Source organism: Argiope bruennichi, chromosome 2, assembly GCF_947563725.1.
Source record: "Argiope bruennichi chromosome 2, qqArgBrue1.1, whole genome shotgun sequence".
In the NCBI taxonomy this organism is placed as follows: Eukaryota; Metazoa; Arthropoda; class Arachnida; order Araneae; family Araneidae; genus Argiope; species Argiope bruennichi.
The window spans coordinates 49,369,425-49,396,367 of record NC_079152.1 but is presented as its reverse complement, the minus strand read 5'-3'; the positions used below and the strand labels follow the sequence as shown (position 1 = coordinate 49,396,367).

The 26,943-nt window shown below is 28.5% G+C and overlaps 1 protein-coding gene across 4 annotated transcripts in view; it reads left to right on the top strand.

Annotated features, from left to right (window-relative positions):
- The window catches only part of LOC129956829 (inaD-like protein), a 924,555-nt gene that overhangs the window by 5,354 nt on the left and 892,258 nt on the right, over nt 1-26,943 (top strand). For all 4 annotated transcript variants that reach the window (XM_056068787.1, XM_056068794.1, XM_056068783.1 and 1 more), the window contains exons 4-5: nt 1,913-2,158; nt 4,729-4,970. In XM_056068787.1, the coding sequence (XP_055924762.1) occupies nt 1,913-2,158; nt 4,729-4,970 (488 nt within the window). The remainder of the gene's footprint in view (nt 1-1,912; nt 2,159-4,728; nt 4,971-26,943) is intronic.

Sequence of the window (26,943 nt, the reverse complement as noted above, 5' to 3'; positions counted from 1 at the left end):
ATCACATATATATTTACCTAATTAAGACATATTTTAGAATTTAGTCATCTGTACTTTAGTCTGTGAGAAACTCCATTTAGTAAACTCCTCACAGTAACTGTATAGTCACTGTAATTATTTGAATATGATAATTACATGAAGCATAACTTATTAATCTTTGACATATCTTAATTTGTGGAATTATCACAATTTTGATAATGTTGAAAGCTAGAGTATAAGGATTTCGTTGGCATTGAACAAATTTTGATTCAAAAACACATTTTTCTTGTTATAAATTGAAACAGTCAGTTTTGCTGTGGTGTACAGTATTTATTTCTATTCCACTTAAGACTTTTCAAAATAAATGTGTAGATTTCTGGATTTCAAAATGTCAAAACATAAGTTTGAGGCAGTGTATTTTTTTTATCTCTTTTTTATCCACATGATAAATTGCTCATTATTACTGTTTCCTTTCTCAATATTTTGATGCCTATAAACTGTTTCATTCAAACTAAATTTCTTGGTATAGTTAAATTTAAATACATGAAATTATATTATTAAAAAATAAAATCTCTGTTAGTGTTTACTTTCTAAAGCAGTTCTCAACTATATTCTGTGACTTTTTTGATAAAATCACAATAAAAATGATTAAGTTATTATTTTTACTTCTAATATAATATCTTATCATGATGATTGAATATATAATTAGAAGATCTTTTATGATTTAAGATTTTCTGAGATGAATGTATTGTTGGTTAAAAAGAATCAGTTGAATATATATATTTTTCTTTCTCTTACATTTTTATTTGAGCATTGGTTTTTCTTGATTTCTTATACATGATTTCTAGTTAGATCTTTATTTTATGTTTGTAGCAATTTTAATCAAGAATTTTTCTCATATATGTCATAGAAAAATATTAGAAGGTTGCATTTAAAATTCATAATAGTATGCAAAGCACCATTATCAAAGAAAAACAAATATCATTAAACGAAAGCATGCAAATTTGTTTTGATATAACAAACCAATTTTATTAGACTAATATCAACCAAAATATAATTGATTATTGACTACATAGAAGAACAATTGATTTTTTCATAATGTAATATGTTTAGTAAAGATGTAAAAAACTATATTATAGTTGTAGGATACATTATCTAATATATTAAACCTATAGATCTAGATAATTTTGTAATATTCTGAATATTTATGTTGAACTCTTTCAATAATTTTTAATTTCTGAAAAAACATGATTGTGGTTTCTATATATGCTATTTTATTTCTTAATTTTCTTTTTTTTTAATATTTTTTTTGTTTAAAGAAAACCACCTGTTTGTAACTGATTTGATTGTTTTTGGCACTTATTTATTTAATATTTTACAAATGTTCCAACTGAACATCTTGGTTTTATTGTAATATCTGGAGAATGTCATCTATGTATTTATAATAATAAGTAAAGCTTAAGAACCAGCCCATCCTTAACTCCTAGTCTAATTTCACTAATTTTTGTTTCATAGGAAATGGTATGAACTCTAGATATGTCATAAATGATTGTCTTTCACCTCTCAAATTTGAGAGAAATCTCAAAAGTATACCAGTCTTGTATATTCCTGAAGGGGAGAGGAAGATCAGAATTCCCCACCCGTAATAATTTCAAATAAAGATGTATTTTAGTGAAAAATTATTAATAAATTTTGATTAATATAATTATTATTGGGAAAAAAATATGCAAGTTCTTTTATCTAGAGTTTGCTCTTTAATAATAATTTGGATTGATTACTGCCATGAAATATAAAACTCATCAAATGATGTATGTAATATATTTCAACTACACATGCAGTAAAAGCAGTAATTTATATACTTAAAAATCATTTTTTTTGTGTATAATGTAACACATTTGTCAGGTCAGAGAAAATAATTTTTGTTGCATTTCAGGATTCTATTCATGAATTAAAAAGGCAGCTACACAAGCATCCTTCTATTTTGCCTGTTGATTTTGATATATCTCCAACTACTGGAGAACTTCTTTTAAATTTACCTGCTGAACCTATTCCACTTCAGAATTCTGAAGATTTGTATGAACCCAATTCTGATGCAGAACAAAATTATGGCTATGAAAGTCATTTGGCAAAGTCTATGGGGACCATGAAAATTGAGGATATTGAACCTCATTCCACTGAGGTATGTTTTATTGTATTGTTATTAATTTGTTAAAAATAGTACTGTTTCATTTTATGCTTATTTTTTGTAAAACTGCATATGTATGTAAGATTTTTTTAATGTAATTAGGTTTCTAAAGCCAGCTGAAAAATTTAGAGAGAAATTAATAAAAGTTATACATTTAATTATTATTATTATGTTTACTGATCATTGTACCATATTACTCAAAAATTGTAAATATAATTTCGAAAAATTTACAGGTTTGTTTATGTGACTCAATATTTTGAAATTCAAAATTCCTTTATATAAGTTTTTCTTTTTCACCCGTCTTCAAACTTAGGATCATAAATAAACTAAAAATATTGTAGTGTTTTCATGATGATTTTAAATTACTCTGCAATACTGTTGTTTATTATTTTATTTTATTAAATGTTTGATACTTTATGTTGAATAATGTGAACTTTTATATTAAAACAATTATATTCTTTTGAATTTAATAAAGTATGCTGAATTTCACAAAACATGCAAACTTAATTCATTTGATTAATCTGAATATACATTATCAGCTATAATAACAGAATACAGTGTAAAGCTTTTACTGTTGCTACATGGTTATTATGCACATATATTTGGCTACTGAACATATGACTGTTTGAAAATTTATAATTGAATACAATATTTTTAGCTTTATAAAACTAAGTAAATTAAATAAACTTGTTTTTCATTATAATTTCTTTATTAGCATCAATATTCTTAATAATGTTGCCAGAATATGTCTTATGAATTTGAGATCGAAGCAGGGATCCTGTATTTATGTATGCATTCTTCCATTAGTAGAACTGCTTTTCTTTTCCATGGTAAATTTAGTCATATGACCCAAAGTAATTGAACATTCTACATCTTTTTGTTTTGGTGATGCTTGAAAGTGGTGACATGTTTGATACTCTATTGCATGCCAATACAGTATTTTGTCAACTTCAATAAATTTAATAATTTTAATTTCAGAGCATCATTCATTTTGAATTAATTTAAAATGATTGATTTTTTTTAAATGTTTAGTGATGGCTTGAAATAGAACTAAAGAAACATTTGTAAGATGTTTTACCATATTTTCAATCTTATTTAAACTCTTCTAATAATTTTTTAAAAATTATTATTTGCAACTTTTATAAAAGTTGATAGTGATGCCACTGTCTTTTTACACCTAAAACTGAAACCAGTTTTTTAAACATTAATGACAATGACTCTGGTTTGTGCTTTTTTTTTCTCTATAAGTTGTTGCATCAAACAGTAAAGACATGTTATGATATTTTAATTTGTATATTTTTACTTGTGTACAGTTTTGTATTGCATTATTTATGCTAATGTAAATTGTATTCATTTTTGACATGGATTTACTTTTACTTAATACTGTTTTACAATTTATCTGAAAATATGATTTAACTATTTAAGTTTATTTGCATTTCAATTTTGAGTATAATTATTCAAAGTTCTATAATATCACAATGTTGCCATAAATTTTCTTATATCTTTCAACAACAGATTTCCTTTTTTGTATTCTTGATATGATTCTATTACTATCTTCTCAGATTTGTTTCTTCAATATATATATGTGTAATAATTCTGTTTTAATCACATTCATCAATTTAATTCTTCTACTTAATTATTTAAAGAGAGAAAAGAAACCCCCTCTAACTTCTGAAGTTCTGGTTTCCACACCTCTTCAGACATAATAATGGTAACTTTAATTGTTTTAAATTGCTGCCCAAGCATTTTTTTAGTTTTGGTTACAATGTTACACAACAAAACATGAAATCAATTTCTGAACTGTTAAAACATTGCAAATTTGCTTTGTCATCTTTTTTGCTTCACATTCTTAGCAGAGAAATTGCATCACTTTTCTTTCCAATATGCATGGCTGTGGCTTTTTGATAATATTGAAGACCATATTTAAATGTGCTTTTTTAATTGCTCAAGTTAACAATAAATGGATTGTGGATTTTTTTTTATCAATAATTGCAATGTCTGTCAAGACACTACAAAGTAATATTTTTTGTTACATATATAATATTATAATCAATTCTAAATGTAGAAACAAAGAATAAAATGGAAGGCAGATAGTTTGTGTTTTATACTTTCTTCTCTTTTTATTCATAAATTTTCATGAATAAATGCTTTTTTTTTCTTTACAGTATTTTACTATCTGTTTTTGCTTTATTTTTTGTTTCCATATTTTCCTTGGATTGTTTCTTTTGTTTGTGTGTTACATGATGTGTGACATTGGTTTGCTATATATGTAAATGATATAGACAGTCACCAGAATTTTTATTCAGTTTCTTCTGAATCTGTCACCCATTTTTTCAGTTCATAGCTTTTATGTGCAGGTCCGGAAGTTAAAGAATTGATTGATTTCTCTCATTTAAGTATACATGATTAACCCATCAAAAATAAAATAATTTTATTCAATATTTCACATAACTTTTTATGCAATCATTTTTATTAAACATTGTGTAATGAATTATAAATAAATTTTTTTTGTTTTTATTTAATTTTAGATAGTCTTTCATGAAATATATATATTTTACTTCCAGATTTCTTCCATGATTACTGCACCCCCTGAATATGCATTATCAGCTATTACAACTGAGAGTTATGCTGAGGAATTTCAGCGTACCATCGATCAGGGTGCACAAGGTCGTGAAATACATACATTGCAGCTTTTTAAACCTGAAGGTAGCAGCTTGGGTTTTAGTGTTGTTGGTTTGCGAAGTGAACAAAAAGGAGAACTGGGAATTTTTATTCAAGAGATTCAACCTAATGGCATTGCTGGAAGGTAAGTGTTATTTCTGTGATAGTTAATTTTTTTTCCCGAAAATGCTTTTGGAGTGATTTATCTTTATAGGAGATGTGGATACTGTATTGTACTGTATTTCCATTTATGGACTATTTTATTTGGATGCATCACTTATGATTTTATTTTCTTAAGATCTGATCTATTTTATTTGTCATTATCCTGTAAATAATATTACACTGTTTTTCTATGGATTATATCCTGTTTCATAGACAATGATTGTTTATATAGAAAGAGGAGTTTAGGTAACACACAAATCCAATATTTCGAAAAGTGGGGAGGAAGGATAATATTTCTTGGGATTTTGCATCTTAAGAAGAGATTTTGTTTCTTGTTTAACAATATTTATGAGCTAAACCAGGAATAGATAAAATGCTTTAGGAATGTGTGAAAATTTTTTCTGGCCTATAAAATTTATATTTAATGCAACGAGGACTAAAAATTTATTTTTAAAATTTTTTTATAGAATGATTAAAGTTGTGGTTGCATTTTTAAAAGTATATGCAAGATTTTTTTTTGTACTGTACTAAGGCATTTCTAATAGCTGTAAAATTTCTGTATTTAAAAATCTGCAATGAGGCATATTTAACCTATAGGCTATAGGCCTAATTAAATTGATGATTGTACTTATGGCTGATAAGTTTTTAGATGCTTCTAATTCTGTTGCATATAAGATACTTCAAGTACACTTTTGCAATGTATTCTCATTATATTAAAATAATTAAAAAAAATGTGTAGTATACTTGATTAATTATTTTTAATGAAAACAACCAATTTTCTTTTTATATTATAAAATAAATCAATAATGCAAATTAATATTAGAAATAAATATTCAGATTATCAGAATAAATACAATGTTTGCACACTAGCTGGTACAAAAAGTTTTTGCAGTATAATAAGACTATTCGGTGATTTTTAAGTATTAGAAAATATATACATATATATATGCAATAAAATGGTGATAAAAAATAGCTAATGCACATATACCCTTAAATGTGACCTATTCTTAAATTAAACCATTTTTTCCCCATCCTTCCACTGCTTGTAGCGCATTTTATTTCTTAGGATAATTGTGATTTGAAACTTTACTCTCTTCATTCTGGAATCTGAATTAATAATTAGTTTTAATTTATATTGATCAACAACTGCATAATCATGTCCTTATGAAAAGAAATTAATCATCATGGAATTTATTTCTTTTCAATACAGTGAAACTATACAAATTTATCTTTACATATAATCAAGATGAATGTGTGTGTATTTGACCTAGCTCTACCAAATTAGGCATGTATATACTTTGAAGGGGGCAAATTTGTACCTCAAAGCTAATTGTTTGAAATTTTAATTAATAAGTAAACATAATTTTGTCATGATAACTTTCAAAAATATTGCAGTACAAAAATCATTTTTATATTATCTTAAAATTCTAAAAATTATCTTTTCAATGATAAAAACCTTTTTACTGTATAATGTTTTTATGTTTAATTTAAAAAATATGTCAAGTATTTTTTCTCGCTAGAATATTAATATAAGAATTCTGAATGAATATTAAAGGTATCAAGAATGATAATGTAGAAACAGAAGAATTCTGAAAGAATACTAAAATTGTTGAAACTCACTATTAAGGTTGCATTTTTGTGTTTTGTTTTTCAGTCTGAATTACTATTTCTATTAATATAAAAACACACACACACACACACACACACACACACACACACACACAATAAATTGCTAAAAATACTGAAGTTAAACTTTATCAAACACATGCAGATTTCAGGAAAACAAGCAATATATTTTATTCTGAGAAGAATCTGTAAAAGATTATAATTTAAATTTAAATTATTATTAACATTAGAAAAAAGCAAATTTTACATTGTTTTAGGTTAAAAATTGGATTATATTGTTGAAAAGTGAGAAACAGCAGAGTGCATTGATTACGAATTTTAGGGAAAGTGACAGAAAACAAGGAAAATGTACAGGAAAATAAACAGGATGGCGTAAGGTTTTTAAAACAGCATGAATTCTATATCTATAATCATGCTATTTAAAAAAACTTACGATATTCTTAAGCTTTATTATCATAATTTGAAGCTTAAGAATATTTTACTGAAGAAAGCTATTAAAACAAAATTGTATAAAATATTTAATTGAAAATTTGAGAGCTCGTCATTCATTGTGAACCAACTTGCCGGCAAACATGGCAAATATATGATATGGGTTAATAAAACAAATTTTGCTTTTATAGCATCTTTTGTCTTTTTTAAAAAAAATCCTTATTACTGTTTTTAAATATCATTCACTAAAGCCGTTTCCTCATGCACATGCATTATTGTTAATTTTTGAAGAAAAAAAAATAATAGCAGTTTATAACAATCAACATTGTTAAAAATTTGTTATAAAGATACAGTAGACAATAGTTTCTAAAACTCTTTATTTTGACAAAGAATACATTGCAAGTTAATTTGTGTTATTAACTGTACAAGATTCTGTTTTATAAACTCAACAGTTACTTTTCTTAAATTCTGTATTAGTTCCCTCCTCTCCCCACCTCTTCACCAACTCTTATGCTTTTGAAAAATAATTTATTTAGATACCATCTATTTTTGGAGCAAGACTTTGGAGGAATAAATCATAAAAAATTATTGCTGTTCTAATTTTAATTTTTGTATAGAGATCCAATTAAAAATAAATATTGTAGAGTTAATATTATAATATAAAATTCTTTTATAGTGATAGATACAAATTAAAATTGGCTAGGGAACAATGCTTTAAAAAATTAGTTCTGGTCTATTGAATCTATAACTTGTAAAATTCATTACACTGAACAAAAATGTATACTAAAAGTTTATGTAAATCAAAATTTTTTTTTGAAAAGATATAGTTTTCCAATCTAAATATTTGATTTTAAGTCATCAATGCTGATATTTCATCATTTTATTAATTATTTGAAGAGTACTGTTTAGTTTTAAACATGTGCATTTTTTTTTTTTTTTTTTTGGAATTGAGTTCACCCTCTGTAAAATCTTTCCCTAAGAAATTTTATAGTCGAAAGAAAGAATTAATTTATGTAATAAAATCTGGAAATAAATTCATAAATTTAAGACTTGCAATTTACATATTCATTTGCTATGACGATCGGAAGGTGGGTCTAGTTTCAGATCCTGACATGGTAGTTGGGAGCTCTGTGTAAGTGAACATACTGCATTTTAAAATTGTAACCATGGATCAAATATCTTCGTCCTCACCATCAATCAGTATTCATTATTAAGTTATTTCCCTCAAAAATAACTCTCATATGCCTTATAATCGAGACATTAAACTCGAATTAATCGTAAAATCTAAAAACCAATTAAATGATCGAGACTGTAACTAAAGACTTGGTCGCTCCGGCTCAACAAATGATGTGGCCTTTACTCATGCACTTAATCTTAACTTCCTTCTTGGCCACTTGTTTCTAGTTATGATTAATTTTTTTTAATAATAAAAGCAGTTTCGAACACTTTAATTAATTATTTTTTTGTTAAAGCTGTCAGTGATGTCTTATTGTGTGTTTTCTCACTCTTAATCAAACCCTGTTAAGTCAAAATTATTATCGGACGCTGTTTAATTTCATATAGAGTATGGTATGAAACTTATGCAACATAATTCAGTATACTTTATTTTTACGCTTGCATTACTGAAAACGTTAATTATTTTATGAAGATAAACAATGGATCACTTTCGGATTTTGTATAAATTGGTTGAAAAACGATTACTGGTTTTCAGACATATTTTGCGAGGATATATAAACATGATATATTCTCAGTCCAAAACAAAGCAATATGCGGAAGATCTATTTTATATAGTGAAATACACAGGGAGTGTGACCAGTAATGCTGAACAGTAGCTAAAAGATCACCTTTCCGGTCACGTATGACCCCCACGGTGCTGCTGAATTAACCAGATGTTGGCCTGTGACCCTATGACCAATGTGTCACCTTTTTGGATTCGATTATTCTCATTTGGGAGCAAAGCAAAAATGGCACATATTTCTTATCCCATACTACTTTCCAATTTTTTTCTTTATCTTACATTAATTCTAATTTTGAAAATTATCATTCAGCTTTGGTTTCTTCTCAGAAACCGTAAAGTATATAATGCATGTTGAGTATATAATTCAATAAGTATATAATGCATCTGGAATGAAAAAAATAATGAAATAATGAAGTAAACTGATTTATTATGAAAATAAACTGATTTATTACCAGCAATTCTGCTAACTTTTTGTCTCTTAATTTTTTCAAGCTTCTCTTTAAATTATGTCTTAAGATAAAAATGTTGATGTCACATTTTCTGACCACTTTCGAACAGTTGGATTTTCTTCGCCGTAGATCTTTCATTTTCGTTCATAAGAAATTTGAATTAAATTACTTGGTGCATATCTAGAGTGCTCTTTGTACTTTAAAAACGACGAAGAAGCTTAAATTCAAACCAAACATAATAACCCTAAAATGAGATCCTAGTTCTTATAATTCCTACCTTCGCATTCTTCATTATATTTTTTCATTTTTCTTACCCTACTTCAGCAAAACTGTTAACTTTTCTTGAAACGATAGTGATAGACATCCTTCACCTAATTTAATTGGCATTTCGCTAATTTTAAGATAGGCATTCTTTGATAATCAATATCTAATAATATATCTACAGTTTTAAAGACTTTGAAGTAAAATTTAGGAATCCTAAAACTTCGCACATTATAATTAAAAAAAAGGCACAAAGTAAAATGTTTCGATTTTTAAAAAAAAATATATCGCTTCATTCTTTTCTTGCTTTTTTGGTTTGTCTGAATAATGTCGTTGTGATATTTTATCACTTCATGAAACCTGTGCTTTAAGACATACACTGCTTCTCTGCCAGCCTAGAGAATTGAGTTTAGAACTGTCACTAACATTTTCACATTACATGTTCCACTTCTTCCTAGTAAATAACGCTATGATTAAAATAGCAATGTACATTTTAGATTATTTCGGAAAACTGATAAATTTATTTCCTTCTGAAGCTGTTTTAAAATTAAATTTAGATTATGGGTCACACAATGTACGAAATAAAAACGTAGGACCTTTATTGCTTATAAGACCCACTGATTCTTATTGAGCTTTCATTCTCAAGCCTGCAGCATTTTGTTAAATCAAACCTTTCTCGTGCAGCGATTTCTAGATTTCTTTTTTCAAGGCATTTGAATGATAGATCATTAATTTTCCAAAAAGAGATAACATTTCCGCAATTTTCGAATTTTACTATTTTGTCAGTCCTCAAAATAATCGTTATAGACTACACATGCAGCAGACTTCTATATATAATCGCTATAAACCAGTCATAAGAGATGATTGCTAACCTATTCTCTTGAATTCCTTCTTGGTCTGGGAATCGCTGTTTTATATCTAATGTTCTTCTGGAATAACAGTTAGCGAGTTTTGTCAGAACATTATCATCAGTATTGCCCTTTTCCTTCATACTTTCTGGTTACCTCTATATTCACCCAGAAATCTTTTGTTAACAGGTTGACCTAATCTGATTACTCACAGATACAAATTTTTATCGTTAGAAAATAATTTTATTTCTAACTTGATAAATAATTTCATAATTACGATGCCAATAAACATCGTTAACAAAGTTTACTTATTAAAATTTTAAAACAATATAAAAAAGGATTGAAGCATTCATTTCTCCTCTTTTATACTCTCCTAAGCATGAAGTTCCGGGGCACAGTCTCTATGGTTTATACAACTCTGTAAATAGCTAAAGTTTATGAACTTCTTGTGTTCTTAGTTTGCATGTTCATTTATTATAATGACGTATGGGCGTATACTCAGTTCTACTGTTCGTGCAACTTTTTTCTCCCCAATGATTTATTTTAGCTGTTCAATTTTTGAATGCATATATATAACTTACAAATTTAAATGATCCCTCCCCCCCAAAAATTCACGCTCCCTTTAACATCACGAACTTCGAATAGGGTGTCGCTGCTGATATTTAATGCTCTTTTTTTGACTTATGTGCGAGTAGTTATTTGATACTATCGTAAGTACCAAATGGGGGAAAATCAATCTCTTTTCTGTTCTCGGTATTGCGTGACTCTGAACTTAATAAACGTAGAGGAACAGATTCATAGTCCTCGTATATCAATGCTTATTGCATAATCGATAAATAAGAGAGCCTTTTGCCTTTGCTGTGATTTTGCTGCTGTTTATGTTTTGCTTACTTTTCCTCATTTTAAATCGGAAATTACTTCGAGTTTGTATAATTTTATTCTCTTTTTTATTCCTGTTTGTTTGCATGCCTTGTGACTATATCGCCAAACAGGAATAGTTTTAAAATATTTCCGTATTCGAAAGTAAGTAGATAGTTTCTTAAATATGAAAAATAAGCACTTGTCTTATTTTATGTAGACTATTGAAAGTTATTTATGGAATTGGTAGAATGTAATATTATTCTTTAACAAATTTTTTATTATTAAAAAATAATACATTATGATTATTTTTTATTTCTTAGTTAAATGGAGAGTTCAGTTTTTAAATTTTTTTCTATACCTCGCAATATTTTAAATTTTATTTAAATTTTTAGTACAAGTATCTTCTTTCTGTTTTTATTATTTTATTTCGTGTTTTATTAAAATGTCCGGTTTTATTGTCTCATGAACAAAGTATAAATTGAGAAAATCTCGTAATGTTAAAAACAAATTGATCTCGATATTTTCGTGAATCTTTACATTTTAGAACTTTGCTTACTCGAAAAGCGCTTTTTAGAACTGTGTCTGTCTGTATGCATGTGAACCTCCAAATTCAAATATTTAGCGAGCTAGATGGTTGAAATTTAGTTTATGATCTTTATACAATATTGAACTTGTGCAACAAATTTTGAACCAAATTTTATTACCACAAAAATTTTATTTATTATTTTTTTTTTTATCTAACCATATATTTCATATCCTTCATTGTTAGATCTAGATAAAAAGGATTTCTTGTTTTAACGTGGTTGTTGCTGGCCGTTCTGAAGGAAAATGTTTTAATTATATTCTTTTCCGTTGTTTGAAAATATTGACTGTATTAGCTTGTAACATTTCGTATCTTAAGTTTTAAAATGAATTCAAAATTGTAGAAATCGGAGAAAAAAATAGCCCGTCAATCAAATTTGCGCCATTGAATAATTTGATCACTGAAGTTCAAGATGGTTTCAAAAATCATATAGAGATTATTGCAGGAAATGATTCCGACAATATTGAATCAAAGCTCAACCTTGATAAACTTTTCATTGGAAAAACTAATATTGAACGTTTTTAAGGATTTTAATTAAAGCCAGTCAAAGGCGTTGGTTGCAATGTGAAAAGTCAAAATCGTTTTAGACAACATGTTAAAGGCATCCATAGATGGAAATATGTTAGAAAGTGTCGGGAGGAATATTTCCTATTTATTTTCTTGTTATTGAATTCTTATTGAGTTGTGTACGTTATATTGCTTTATTTACCAATTTTTTTGGAGGGGGGAGGGGAGGGAGCAATTTTTTTAAAAAAAAGTTTGCCCATTTCTAGTTTTAAAAGGTCTACATATAATATTTTAGAATGTTATTAGTCTTAAATGTTTTGTCAAATATTTGCTTGCCGTATTGCATTCTTGCTAATTTCTTCCACCTTCAAATGATGGAAGTCATGATATATTTTCCCTTTGAGATTCGTTTTTAAGTGTAAAAAGTTAAACTTTTCTATCAGGTAAACATGTTTAATAGTATAGTTTTATTATTTTCTGTATAAGAAAGTTTTATTTATCCACTGTCTTAAATGCACATAGATACGTCGAAAACAGAAGTTCACATCGCCACATGCTAATGGATTTTATAAGATATAAATCCTGTAAAAAAAAAGCACTTGAAGAAAGAGAAGTAAATGAATGTCGAGCAAAGTTGAATTCAGGAAGATTTTAAAGTTACGCTTAAATGTCAGAATTTTAAATGTTTGTTAAAAGCTTTAAAAGGCTTTTTTTGAATATTAAAAGTTAAATACCTTTCATATGGTCATGTGTTTGCCTTTTGATGTGTCATAGCAGCATGAAAAAATGGGTTATTTCTCGGGAGTTGGTTCTATACTCATATTAAAATTTTTATCTAGAAAACCTTCGTCTCGTTGTCACTTCCAGAGTGACACTGGAGGATGAATTGTGCTTTCACGCGGAAAGTTAATTGAGGCTTCTCTTGTCGCTGTCATCCTTTCAGAAAATAGTTGGATGGAGACCTACTTTCATGCAGACTTGATGGAGCATTACTTTAATGAAAGCTTGACTCCAAGAGCAAATGAATATAAAAGACCCTTAAAGGAATGCGCATTTTGTGTGATAATAGAATATTTTGATACGAATATTTGATTCGTTTCATTTTAATTAAACTGCTTTATATTTATATAAAGAGAATTTCTAAGTGTTTAGGAAATAACTGATAATCTGTTTTAAAATTTTTCGGCAATTGCTCTATTTTGGAAAAAAAAAATAATGTAAAATATTAAAAATAATGTAATGATATTTGCGTTGCATTTTTGCTTACACTCTGACACATATTTAAGATACTTTTAAAATTTAAATAGTTTTAATTATAATATATTAAAAGCTGATTTCTTGAATAAATTTTAAGAGCTAAAAATATGTTCGATACTTCAAATTTGATATAAAATTAACAGTCCTTTAAACATGTGATATCTATATATTTATTGAAAAAAATATTCATACGAAAGCTTATAATCTTTAGATATGTCATCAAAGATCACCTGTCTACTATCCTCCATTTTCGTTGTATCTTATCTGGCCTTAACCACTCGTTCGATTTCGCCAATTTTTATTTCTTTTTGAAACCTTAAGACATCTAGATACGTTATTAATGATTACTTGATTTCCTTCCTTTGTTTTTCTAAGATATCACAAAATAAAATCTTGACTCACCCCCAATCTCAATAACAGAACTGATTTTGACAATTTTATTTGCCAATTAAATTACCACTTCGCAATCATATTCAACTAACTTGGATTCTCTTTGTTTATGATATAAGCATAATTTAAAATATTTCCTTCACTTGGTGTGGTTATTTGTTCATCAAAATGGATTGGCATTATTAATGCTCTTAACATGATGGCCTTGCAGTAAAGTGCAGTCAACCTACCTGTTGCCGCCGAATTGCAACAGTATTTGATAGGGTTAGTGTGGTCGGCCATTGTCTAAATCACTATCCAGTTATATCACTGGCCAGTCCTTCAGATTCAGCTTCCTTCTCTCAAGATTCTAGCGAAATGGTATACTCAACACATTCCTTCGCCTGTATTCTCTTGATGGCGTTTAGTTGATTGTCCAAGGTAGTTAATGTTATTAATAATTTTTGAGATGAAGCGAGAGCTTACCTCATCCCAATCACTCATACTCTTCCTTTGAAATTTGATTCAAACAATTGATTAAATGTTTGAGTCAAATGATTTCGTCAGTTACAGAGATTAGAGTTTTTGCTATACAGTTTTTGTGTATGTTTGATTCATTTAACCTTGACGAATATTTGGCTGTTTGAGTGGATCATTGAGGACGGAAGAAGAAACTGTAGTTGTTGCTGCCGGATTAATGTACCTTGTACCTATTTATTAGTTCAAAAAAAGGCGATTTACTACTAATTATTTATTTGATTAATAGCGTTTGTCCACCCAAACAAATTGCTTGCTACGATTGTTCGAGACTTCCTTTAATTGGAATCTTTTTACTTCATTGACTAGGGTAAAAATATCCCATTCCTTTGACCGACAACCATTGAAACATCTTCTAATGCGAATGTTTGATGCTGACAAAGGAAATTCGTAAGTCAAAGACCTATCACACGGTACTTTAAACTGTCTGGCGTCCATCATCAAAGTATTCCTAAGATCAAGTAGTGCCGGTTGTGTCATGGAGACTTCCGTTTTACATGCGTTGATGCAATTTTTAAAAGAGTTGACATTTGTAAATAAAAGTACATTGATGATGTTAATAGATTTTAAATAATAAAAGCAAGGAAAAAAACAACAACATTAAACAACATCTTTATTTTAAATATATTTAAGCCAAGTTTTCAGAGATGTATTATTGTCTGTTATTGCCTTTGCTCATATTAACAAAAATGTTTTGGGCAATCGATTCTGAGGAATATTTATTAAAATTTCCATCTTATGATTGCGTTTTGTTTTAGATGGTATGCATTCGAAACTAATTTACTCAATTCTTTTTGTTTCATCACCTTGCTTACGGCAAAATATAATCTTTCACGCATCTCACGGGTCTTTTCTGTTTGGTCCTCATCGACCGTTTTGTTACTTGTATCGGAAAAATGTATTGGAAACTATAAATCACTAGTCTTCGCATAAATAAGCGTTTATTATTTCGCTGTGGTTCAACAGAGAAATCGATCAGAGCATGTACCATAGGCGTCTCTTTCAGCCTGTTTGTGAAACGTGACAGGTGCTGTCGATTTACTGACGACGATCATCGATTAATGAGATTCCTACCGAAACACTCATTAGTGGCATCGATTGCCAGAGTAGTAATAAAAATGGTGCCATTTACTGGATGAACGTCTATTCCATCGAAAATAATTTCGTGCCATGGTTACGTCGTGCTACACATACACCGTTGTTGTAACACCTTGAATTGGTGCTCTGCTTGATTGCTTTTGCTACTTCAATTGATTTCGTTGATGGATATTTGTGTTTAGGAATAGGAAGCTGTTTTTGTTGCTAATTTAAATCTGAATCTATTTCTGTCCGATTCATATCTATCTTGAATTGCTATTCTTGCTTAGTTGCATTTAATTATACTATCGATTTCATTGGTGAATAATTATATTTCCAAATAGTTGAGAAAAAGAAGAAATTCATTTTTGCATTTATTCTTATTTTTTTTTTTTTTTAGAAGCGCGGGTATTTACCACGGCTTATGTAGGGAGTGCAAAGATTTGGAAGTTCCCGAATTGCCCAATGTTTTTGAGTTCTTTTTATCTGTTTTTTTGGATTTGAATCTTGAAGATATAATAAATGCAGATTTATTAAGATCTGTCAAGTTATTTACATTGATTTTAATTGTCTACATGCTTATGATTAATGTACTTAAATCGAGAATTTTCAAAAAATGATTAGGTTTTATTTAAATCTTTTTATAACCTTTCAAAAGTCTTACGAATCTTACTTAAGTTATTAAACATCTAGTCTGTTTGTTCTCTTTTCAACTAGATGTAATTTTTTCATACATGATTTTGTTCTTCTTTACATGTAATGATTAATTTCCAAAGTGAGTTTGAAACTTCCTTTGTTTCATTTTGAGGGCTTCAACTCATTCTGACACAAGATACAATTTGCCCATTCTTGTGCTGGAACAATGCGTTCAGATTGAGCAGCAGCTCCCCCGATGACGAACCAGCATGTTTTTTTCAAAATGGACAATCGATCCAACTCATATGCTAACAAAGTTATAAAAAAATAATTGGGAAAGAGTATTATAAAAGCAGGATAAAAATTTTGTACTGAAACATTTTGTTGCAAAAGTAATGTCATAGCATGATTTACTAATCCTTGCAACAGCATAATCGGGTTTTTTTTTTATGTATATATTTCCATTGCTCCAGTCGATTTCATTAGTAAATATATATTTGTGTGTGTAAGGAAATATTTGAAGAAAAATGGATTAAATATATATGCAAGTTCAGGATTTATGTAGAGCTTTTATTATTTGTACTTTATTTTAAATCGATTGGTAAAATGACGTGAATATCATTTATTTCATTTAAGCTGTCAATTTTCTTACAGCCTCTTAGTTTTGAAACAAATTATTTTTACAACTAATATTTGCAAGAGATGCATGAAAATGTTTGTTCTATAGTGACTCTTTTCTGTATAAAGACAGTTATATGGTGTTTTATGATTTAAATGGATATAATTTAGATGGACGTTTTTGAAATTCAGTGATTGTTTTTTCTTATGACGGTTTATGTTCAGTAAAAGTGAACAAATATTCGTCTTTAGCTCTACTTACTGGTGCTTATGCTCAAAGTTTTTTAAAAAATAAATTTAAGGATTAAATTTATTCATTTGTATGATTTTTTTTATAAAACATATATTATTTTAAAAAGGGCTTTAACTTTGGGCAATCAGTTAGTTGGTAAATATATCACTTTTTAATTTTCATTTAGATTTAGTAGATTTCAAAACTTTTCAAAAAGGTTATTACTGTTCGCTTCAATATACTGAAAGACCACTTTTCGGCGGTTCTATCTCACTAAGGGGTGACACACGGAAGGATGTGCACCATTTCCGGAATTTACTTTATTGTTAAATGTAAACATCTCTTCCTTTCCTCTTCCTCTCGCCCTATTTTGCCGAATTAAACTCATCCTAACGCATGCGCAAAAGTGTGGAGGGTTTTAGAATCCGTTGGCAAACAATATTTATAGATTATTATTTAGAGATTTCTAAACTTCTGTTTAGTATGTCTCTGTTTTATGGGTTTTGCAATCCATATTTTATTTCATATAATAATTTTAATGTCTTCAAGGATTCTATTTCCCTTGCGATAGTTAATTTAAGTATCAAGTGACAGTAATCATCATTTTCTACAAAAATATTCATGCCGTGCATCAATTAATTAAAATAATGCAAATGCGAAATCATATGTGCTTGTTAGAATATTAATAATTCTATTAAAAATCTGAAAAGAACGTAATAAATTGTTATTTTAATTGCGCACTTCCTGTTTTATTTTCATTTTTATAACTATTATTCAAAAATATTAATTTTTTTTATATGATGTAATAAATTATAGTATCCATCAAAAATTTTGTTTAATTGCAGGAAAAAGTTTTATTTATAAATCTTCAGTATTCCATGTAATTGTTAAGCGCGGTTTTACAAATGTGATTCGCTTTGACTCTTTTTTCGTTTATTAGCTAAGTAAATTAATCGTCTGCCTTAACTGTTATCTCTTAAAATTAAACTAAGGAAAATAAGATAATTCTCTAGAAATTTCAATTTTCTGCTTACAAAAGAATAAATGGAATTTTCTATTTTTTTTATTTAATTTAAACTAATTCTTTCTCATTCGGCTATTTGTTCTTTTGTGAAATGTTCGTGGAAGGGGAAATAATCTGTAAGCGTCCCTTTCTCTTACTTTTCCGGGTTTTGTTCGTTAGTTTACCATTGTTCGTAATAGTGCTAATCTAGTTGACTAATGTTCTTTTTACGTGCTGGATGGCATCGTACATGGCATTCCTTTTAGTAATTTTCTCAGGACTTTTAAGATTTGTGGAAAGCATTTTGTTGATGATTGTTTCCAATCGGCTACTGTTCTATTTTTAGCCACACACATTTCAGAATGGTTAAAAAAGAAAATTGGTTGATTTTTAAAAAAGTAAAAGTTTCGTTTCTTTTTAAAAATAAATTTTATAACATTATTTAGTTGATATATATGTTTAGAACGATATATTTCATTAAATAATGTAATTATTTGTTTTTTTCTCCTTTTCTTTTCTCTTTATAGCTTATTTTTTAAAGAACAGTCTGATGATATTCGTATTATTATTAATCACTCACCTGTTATAGTAATAAGCAAAATTCGTTTGCTTTTTAATTCTAAAGATGTGGAATTTATATGCCTATTTTGCAATTTAAACCATCAAACTTCATAGCAATCAAATGTTAGAGTTGAAAAAAAAAATATTTGATATATATGCATTTATGTTATCACGCAAATATTCGTCGATTATAGTCATGATCGAAGAATAATTAAAATAAAGAATTTTATACATATCTTTTTAAAAATGTTTTTATTTTTTGAATTTATTTAATCAGGGTATATTAATTTAATATAATTCATACTAAGCGTATAGAGTTTATTAAATAGGATACATTCCATAAATTTTAACAACTTTTGCTCAATGCATGGAATGGAAAATGCGCACAGCAGAATGAACAGAATGATGTAAGAGTTTTAAAGTTGTATTAATTACATTTCTATCAAAATTTGAAATTTAAAGATATTTTGCCGAGGAAGATATTAAGAAACCGAGTTATACATAAAAGATTTAATTGAAATTTCTAGCATCTATTAATCCTGGTGAACAAACTGGTTGTCAAGGGAAGATAAATATTTTTACAATGAAATGAACCGAATTCTTGAAATTTCTTTGCAGTCTTGTTCCCTTGAAAAATCTTTTATATTTTGAATGCACTTATTTGTTGATTTTTAATATTTCATTCATCTTAATAAGTATGATGAATTTTAGGAATGACTCCATTGCTGTAAAAATTTCTTTGGCACTTGGCTTCGATCCTGAAAGCTTCTTTACAATATATATAAAAAAAATATATTGTGCTGTGAGTGCTTTTAGTACGGTGGGAATTTCAGTTACCCACTCTTTTCGTAACTTTTCGTAATAAAATCGTGTCTTTGGCAATACATTTTCTTTCCCAATGCTTGTAGAAGGATAAGTCCAGTTCTGAATCGTTATTAGAATGACATATTTCAATATTTAATATCATTTACATTTTCATGATATTCAGCAAATCGATGTATTAAATCGACTCGTAATAAAATCAACTTCAATTTAAAAAAAATCTAGTTCAGAAGTTATTTACTAGAACTCGGGCATTGTAGAAATACACCACTACAAGCTCCGGAATTCAAATTGAAATACTAATGAGGTTTACAAGCGTATTAGCATTAAGTTTGTATTTTCGAACCAATATAATAATGCAGGCGCAGAAAAAGTGTCCAATAACTTGTCACGATGAGAAAAATATGTGCTGTTGTCCCACTTCTGCGTATGCATGATCTTACTGGATTGAGAATATTATCTTAATATAAGTGCGCCTTAAGATACAAGGAACGAATAAAATCAACTATAATCTCCACTATCTGTAGAATTAATGATTATAAAAGAAAAACGTATGGTGCTTGACATCTAACATAATGTGCATAGGTAACATCTTTAAATTCCGTTTTGTATAATGTAAAAAATCCTTAGAAACATTCTGCTTGACAGATTGTTGCGTTTAGAATGAGCAAAATTGGCCCGCAGTTTCTTCTTGAGTAATAAAACTTCTGACTTGTAAGGCTTAAAACTGTATGACTTAAGTTCTGACTTGCAAAAGGTTTAATTTTCAAAATTTTACTTAGATCCTTGATATAAAATTCAATTAGTTTTAATGTTTTTCCATGTGTGATTTCGAGCATATTATATTATTTCACAAAAACTGTTTATACAGTTGACAAAATGTTTTTTTGTACACTTCAATTTTGGAATATTATAGCAAAATAAAATAAGGTAATTAAGTTAAAATTGCAGAAATATATTCTAGTGAGGTAAAATAATAAAATATCAACAAAAAAACAATCACATAAACTTTAGTTGATTAATGAATAAAACTTTATAAAAACTATACAAAGAGAGTATTTGTACACTTACTTAGTGACAAATTTTAATCATAATTATAATTATTTTATAGAAATTTATTACTTTGTATGCATTACATTGGCTTTTACAATTGCTTCAAGACGTCTTGGCATTGATTCTATTAACTTTTTGGTGGTTCCTTGATCTATTTCTTCCCAAGCTTCCATGAGTGCTTCTTTCAAACTATTTTTACTTGCAATATTTTTTTTCGGACTTGAGCATCCAATAGCATCCTCAAATTTTCAATTTCATTTATATCCGGGGATTGTGGTGGAGTTTCAAGGCGTCTTGGCGCATTATAAAGCAACCATGTTTTAGTAACTATCGCAATGTGTTTTGGATCGTTATCTTGTTGGAATAAGAAAGTGTCACCGATACCCAATTTTCTAGCACTGTCTAATAAGTTATGCCGCAACACATCAATGCAACCTAAAGCTATCATTTTTGAGTCAATAAAGTGTAATTTTCCAACATCGCCATGAGCTACACAGCCCCAAACCATCACATTTCCACCACCATGTTTCAGGGTCTGAAGTGCATTTTTACTATCAAGGGCTGTTTTATTTTTTCGCCAGATTTTTCGGATACTAGGGGGTGAAAAAATTTCAAACTTACTCTCATCTGAAAAAATACCTTTTTCCAGAAGTCCATCGGTTTGTCTTTGTATTTCATTGCAAATTCTAGACGCTTCTTTCTCTTTACTTCAGAGATCATTGGGTTTTTTTCTCGGAGTTCTGCCTTTTAAACCAGCACTATGTAACACATTTCTTATTGTTTGAGCAGTCACTCTAATGTTAGTAGATGCGAGAAGGTCATCTGCAATTTTCTGAGCAGAAATTTGTGGTTTTCTAATAGCTGCTTTAACAATACTTCGTTTATTTCTTGAAGTTTATTTACTCGAGCCGCCTGCCCTGCGTTCATTTTCAACGCGTCCAGTATTTTTATATTTTCTTACGATGTAACCAATAGTTGTAAAGGGTAACTTAACCATTTTTTGAATTTCTCGGTAAGATTTTCCATTTTTATTAAGGCTAACAATATGAGTGCTCATGTCTAAAGAGACTTCTTTTGATTTCGTGGCCATTTCTCAACTTTTCTCTGCGAGTGATCTTCACTGTTAAAAAAGATAACCTTCAATGTTTAAAAAATACAAACTATCCAAAAAATTAACTATAATGGGAAAAATTACATGAAATGATAGTAATACTTACCGGAGATATAGGTGTACAAATATACTTTTTGCAAGAAATTTTCCAAGTTTGTAAGATTTAGATTTTATTTTCAATTATTTCAAAAAAAAAAAAAAAATTTCGTTTACTTGGAAATAAACAACAAACTCACGCTCACACTTCGCAATGAATTTAATAGCTGCTTATATGTTTCTAAAACTTAAAAAAAAAGTGGTGTACAAATAATCATTTTGCCTACTGTACATCATTTTAAAAAAGTTTGTCAATGACGCTTATTTCGTTTTTACGCAATATCTTTCCTCTTAGTTTTTAAAAAAATGTTTACATTTTTTTCAATGATATTTTTTATTCTTTAAACATATTTCCATTGTTTTGTCATTTCATTTTTGCGTGATTATACGCATGTGTGTTATAATAGTGTCAAGTAAGTTTGATGTGTGTGTACATTTTTTGCTAATATATATTTAAGAATGATTTTTAAAAATAAAATGAAGATTGACGAATGAAGCCTAAAATATCACGCTGTTATGTTCTGCGGGTCCGGAGTTTCAAACCACTTTTAAATTTTAATTGCAAATCTTGGGTTGGAAGGTAAAACAATTATTTAACCATGTTTTTAGATCATATCTTTAAAGGTTTTTTTATTTATGCGTTTGCATGGTTTAAATTAGTGACATTTCATTCATTGGAAATATGTCTTCTGCACATTTTGTATTTATTAGATTAAGGTACATTTTCTTTCTCCTTTTTCTTCATAATTAATTCATTTGTATATATTAAGCCGATGAATTTAAACTAATAAGGAAAAAGCTTTTTGATTCAAATACTGTATCTGCAGTTTGAGTGTAGAAATTTATCATAGTTCATGAAAAATTAATATTTGCCGGAAAACAAAAATAAGTAGCATTTATAATTTAATAATTTCCACTGAATTATAAATGACATTGGTTTGTACGGTATTTTTTTTAGAGGGGAAAATCCGATCTTTTAATACCTTACAAATAATAAATGTTTTAATGCTAAAAGCCTAGATTTGCACCTGACTTACCAGGATTCTCACTTTTTTTTCTATAATTTTTTTTCAATTGTTACTGTTATTTGGAGACATTTCATTTAAATGTACATAATATAGTTTCATAGTATGACATGTATAATTATAAATGAGTAATTTTATAATTTTTTTTTGTGAATGAGCTTGGTCTTGTATAAGAATGAAAACAAATAATTATTCTTTGAAGGAAATACATATATTTATATACATTTTTAAGCTTTTAATTCTATAGTTAACTAGGATTGAAATGCAGAATATTGCAATGTCTATAAAATAGTTTTATTGTCACTATTTTAATTTATAATAATAAATTTATTTTAATATTTTATTTTTAATAATAATTTTTTTTGTATAACTAAATTAAACTGATATCAAATGACATTAATTAGCTCATGTAAATATCTTTTAAATGAATTTGGATCCATAAAAGATTTCGGTTAGAAAGATAATCCTAATTTGGATTTAAGCATTTCATTCAACGCGAAATATATATATATATTTTGCTCTGCTCATGTTTGCACTGTTTCACCATCAACTTTACATTCACGCCATTTTGATAAAGAGCCCAACTCATAAATAATCTGATCTTTCTAGAATTTTCATTACTCGCTCCAATAAAACCGAAAAGCAAACACCAGGGGAAAAGAAAAGAGAAAACCAAATTTCCCTGAAAAATAAATCTTCCTATAAATTAATTTTTTCGTCTTCTAAAGTCTCATGTTTCGAAGAAATCTCAGTTGCTGTTGGTATTTTGGCGAATTATGCCTTTTCTTCACTTTTCCAGTTAGAAGATTTTCCTTTCAGTAAAAAAAAAAAGCGTTTGTGTGAAGCTTCTCCTTTCTCGGCTTCCCTTGTGCCCAGCGGCTCGCTTAAAGATTATCTACGTCGGAATTGCCAAGTCAAGCACAAATTCTGCTGCCCCTGGCTAATTTGGTATCTTTCCATAGTTGCGCGGCGGCTTTTACCAGAACTTCAAATACCGGGTTTCAGCATTCTTTGGAGAAGGGGGATGAAAGGAGAAATGTTTTTCTTGGCCGAGTATCATCTGCCCACTCCACTCTTTATTTTTTTGCCTCTCTTTTCTTCACATTTTCTACGTCAAAACCACTCGTTTCTGCCATTCTTTCACATCTTTTGTTTTGTGAACATGCCATTTTCTGTAAAATTCACTTTTCAGAAATTTTTACAATATTTTGAGACTTTCGTGTATCTAATTTTTTTTTAGATAGTGAAATGCAACTGAACTATATAGTACAGTTTCTTTCCCCAGATACGAAAGTTTTCCCATTTATCTGTCAGTCTCTCATATATGCTATGCATATCTAAGTAAACTGTATGAAATCGCCTTTATCATGGTAATATATATGCACGTAAGACTTAAGTTTATGTTTGTTTAATCAAATGGCAACCAAGGTTTGGAGGAATTCGACGAATGAGTATCATAGTTGAAATAGCCTAGAACGACGTCAAATTTCGATTGCAAACAAGTCGAAATTGAGCTTGTATTCATCGCATTTTCATATTGAGAGAATGTTGTGGGAGAAATAATTAATTTGTGACCGCGGAATCTCAAAATCGAGACTATGGTTTGATGGTTTGATAGGAAGCATATGTGATCATACTCTCATATATATCATCCAGAATAATATGAAAGTTCAATGAAGAAAATCTTAAGTAATTAGTTTTGATGTATGCCAGAGACACTTGCAAAAATATTCAATTTAATGATATATAACATTCAAATCACAAAGCTCACTTTGTAGGAGTTTTGTTTGTAGAGCAGGACAGTCTTACTCATCAGACCTGATCCCAATCTATAATATATGAGACACTAATGCTAATTTATGGCCTGTACCTAGAATCATGAAGATTCCTAATCATGCCAACGTGGGATGGAAAAATGATCCGTGCCTGTTCAGTAAAGCATTAGAGGGGAAAATAAATTCTTTAAATGAAGGTAAGCAAAATGAAAATACATGGTTACATTTGAACTTCGCACAAAAATATACAGGCCAAAGGAACAAATCTTGATTACAGAGCTAACTCAGCTTAAAATTAAGATGTTTTATGTTCAACGAAAGCGTCTTTTGACAGTTCGATAACTATAGATTGCCATCGTGAAAAAATGATGTCTACCTGAGAATTTGCAGGGCCAATTTTTGTAAATTTGTAACTAAGCCGATGTTTAGTCATTTTAGTTATTCAAAGAGAACAGAAGATTTATAGAAATTGCAAGTAATTCCAAGGAAAAGCATTTGTATACTTCCAAACATTGAAATTATTTTAATCTTTTCTTGAGACATCTGTTATTTATCTGTTAAACTGTATAAAATTAATTTTGTTAACATATATTTGTAGAACTGCATGAAAGCATCCAATCTAATTTTTCTCATAAACTTTAACTGAAATATGTCTTTCTTGCAAAAGTGATTGATTCCTTAATTTTTTTTACTAGTGTAATAGATTTTTAGTAAACCATTCAACTTAAAACTCGTGTTTATTTGATCTCTGACTTAATTATAAAGTAGAGTAAAGAGAGCGAAAGGTTGGTAGTGGAATCCCAGCTTCGGAATAATGGGATAACCGATTCGAAAGCTACTGCATTTTAAGACAGGCTTTATTTGTGGGTTTAGTGAGCATTAAATCAGCTGTCACACATATGTCCTAATGTTAGTGTTGTTTGGGAGTTTGGAGTTGAGCTGCTTAACCAGGAATTTACAGTAACTGGCCAATAAGATTTGTGTAAACGCGTGAAAACAACAATCAGTACCACCACCAATGAATGGCATGAAATAAGTTTCTACGAATGTGAGGATAATAGAATGTATTCCATAAAATTCATCAAATTTTATATTAAATATCGAAATTTTTTCACAACAGTACTAATGTTTGATAGTTAAAATTTAATTGTGTTCAAATATATAATTCATCTTCAAAATGACCTGTGCCGCATTCGGAATGATTAAAGTGAATGTAATGATACATTGTATATTTTTCTCTATACTGTCAAGTTGTCTTCAACTGTATGAAATGAAACTTGTCATGAGTTTGTAAATATATATATATATTCCTGTAAATATGAAAGTAAACGAAGCGGAAAGATAGCGATTAAGGATCACAATAATATGATATTTAATATATTTTGTGTTTGTTTTATGTTTATAGATCCCCCCCCCCTTTTTTTCTGAAAAATTCAGCAAAGGAAGGATGATAACATTTCCTAGTAGGATTGCACGAAGTTATGTTTTTTACATGTAAAATATGATGTATAATGTGTCTTGAGCAAACTTATTTTTTTCTGTTGCATTTTTATTGAGAATTATTAATTCAACGCAGATTTCTTTTTTGAAATAAATATTTACTGAAATAATGTACTGTTGAAAGGTCCACCCTCTATTTTTCCTACTTCCTAGTAAATTAAAAAAAAAAAAAAAAGCGGATAGTTTTTTTTTTGTTTATTAATCGCCACGGAACACCTGCGTCTTAGATTCAATTTTAATATGTAAGTGGGTTTCACATGCCCGCAATATTAAAAAAAGTTAAAGAAAAACAATCCCTCCCCCTTTAATTCAAAATGGACTGATAGTCTTTTACCACGCTATCTGAACATTTAGAAGCCGTGCATCGGTTGCCCTGTGACTTAGAATGCGTTTCATCAGCCCATTTTTTCAGGTAAAAATTCGTATTTTAATGCGTAGAAAGTAATTAAGAGGGTTTACGAATCTTAATTAAATTTGGTGTTTCTTAATCTTTTTTAATGCATAGGTAAATTTATTACTTTTTTCATAGGATCGAAATGAAAAAACCGCTGTTTTCGTGTGTATATTTATTTTTATTAAGATTGTTTTAGTGGCATTTATTTTCCAAATAGAATATTTTATTAAAACTGTGCATACATTTGTAATAATCTGAATTTTTAATTTGTCGACTAAAATTAATAATTTAATGCTATAATGTTTTATCTTTTTATTAATAACCAGACGCCAATAGATGATTAATATTCGCTTATTATCTATAAGTCTTTTTTTGAACGCAAGAATCATGAATTTGATAAATTTGAATGAAAAGTTTCGTTGTACTGCGCCCGCTTATCTAATAATTCGCAAAAGCCAAATAACTAATCCCGCTTTATCCATTTTCGAAGCAACTTTTAAAAACACCATTTCGAAGTACAGTTTCTATAGGGAAAAACTTCCAGAATTTCGTAGTCATAAACACTAAATAAAATATCTAATGGATTGA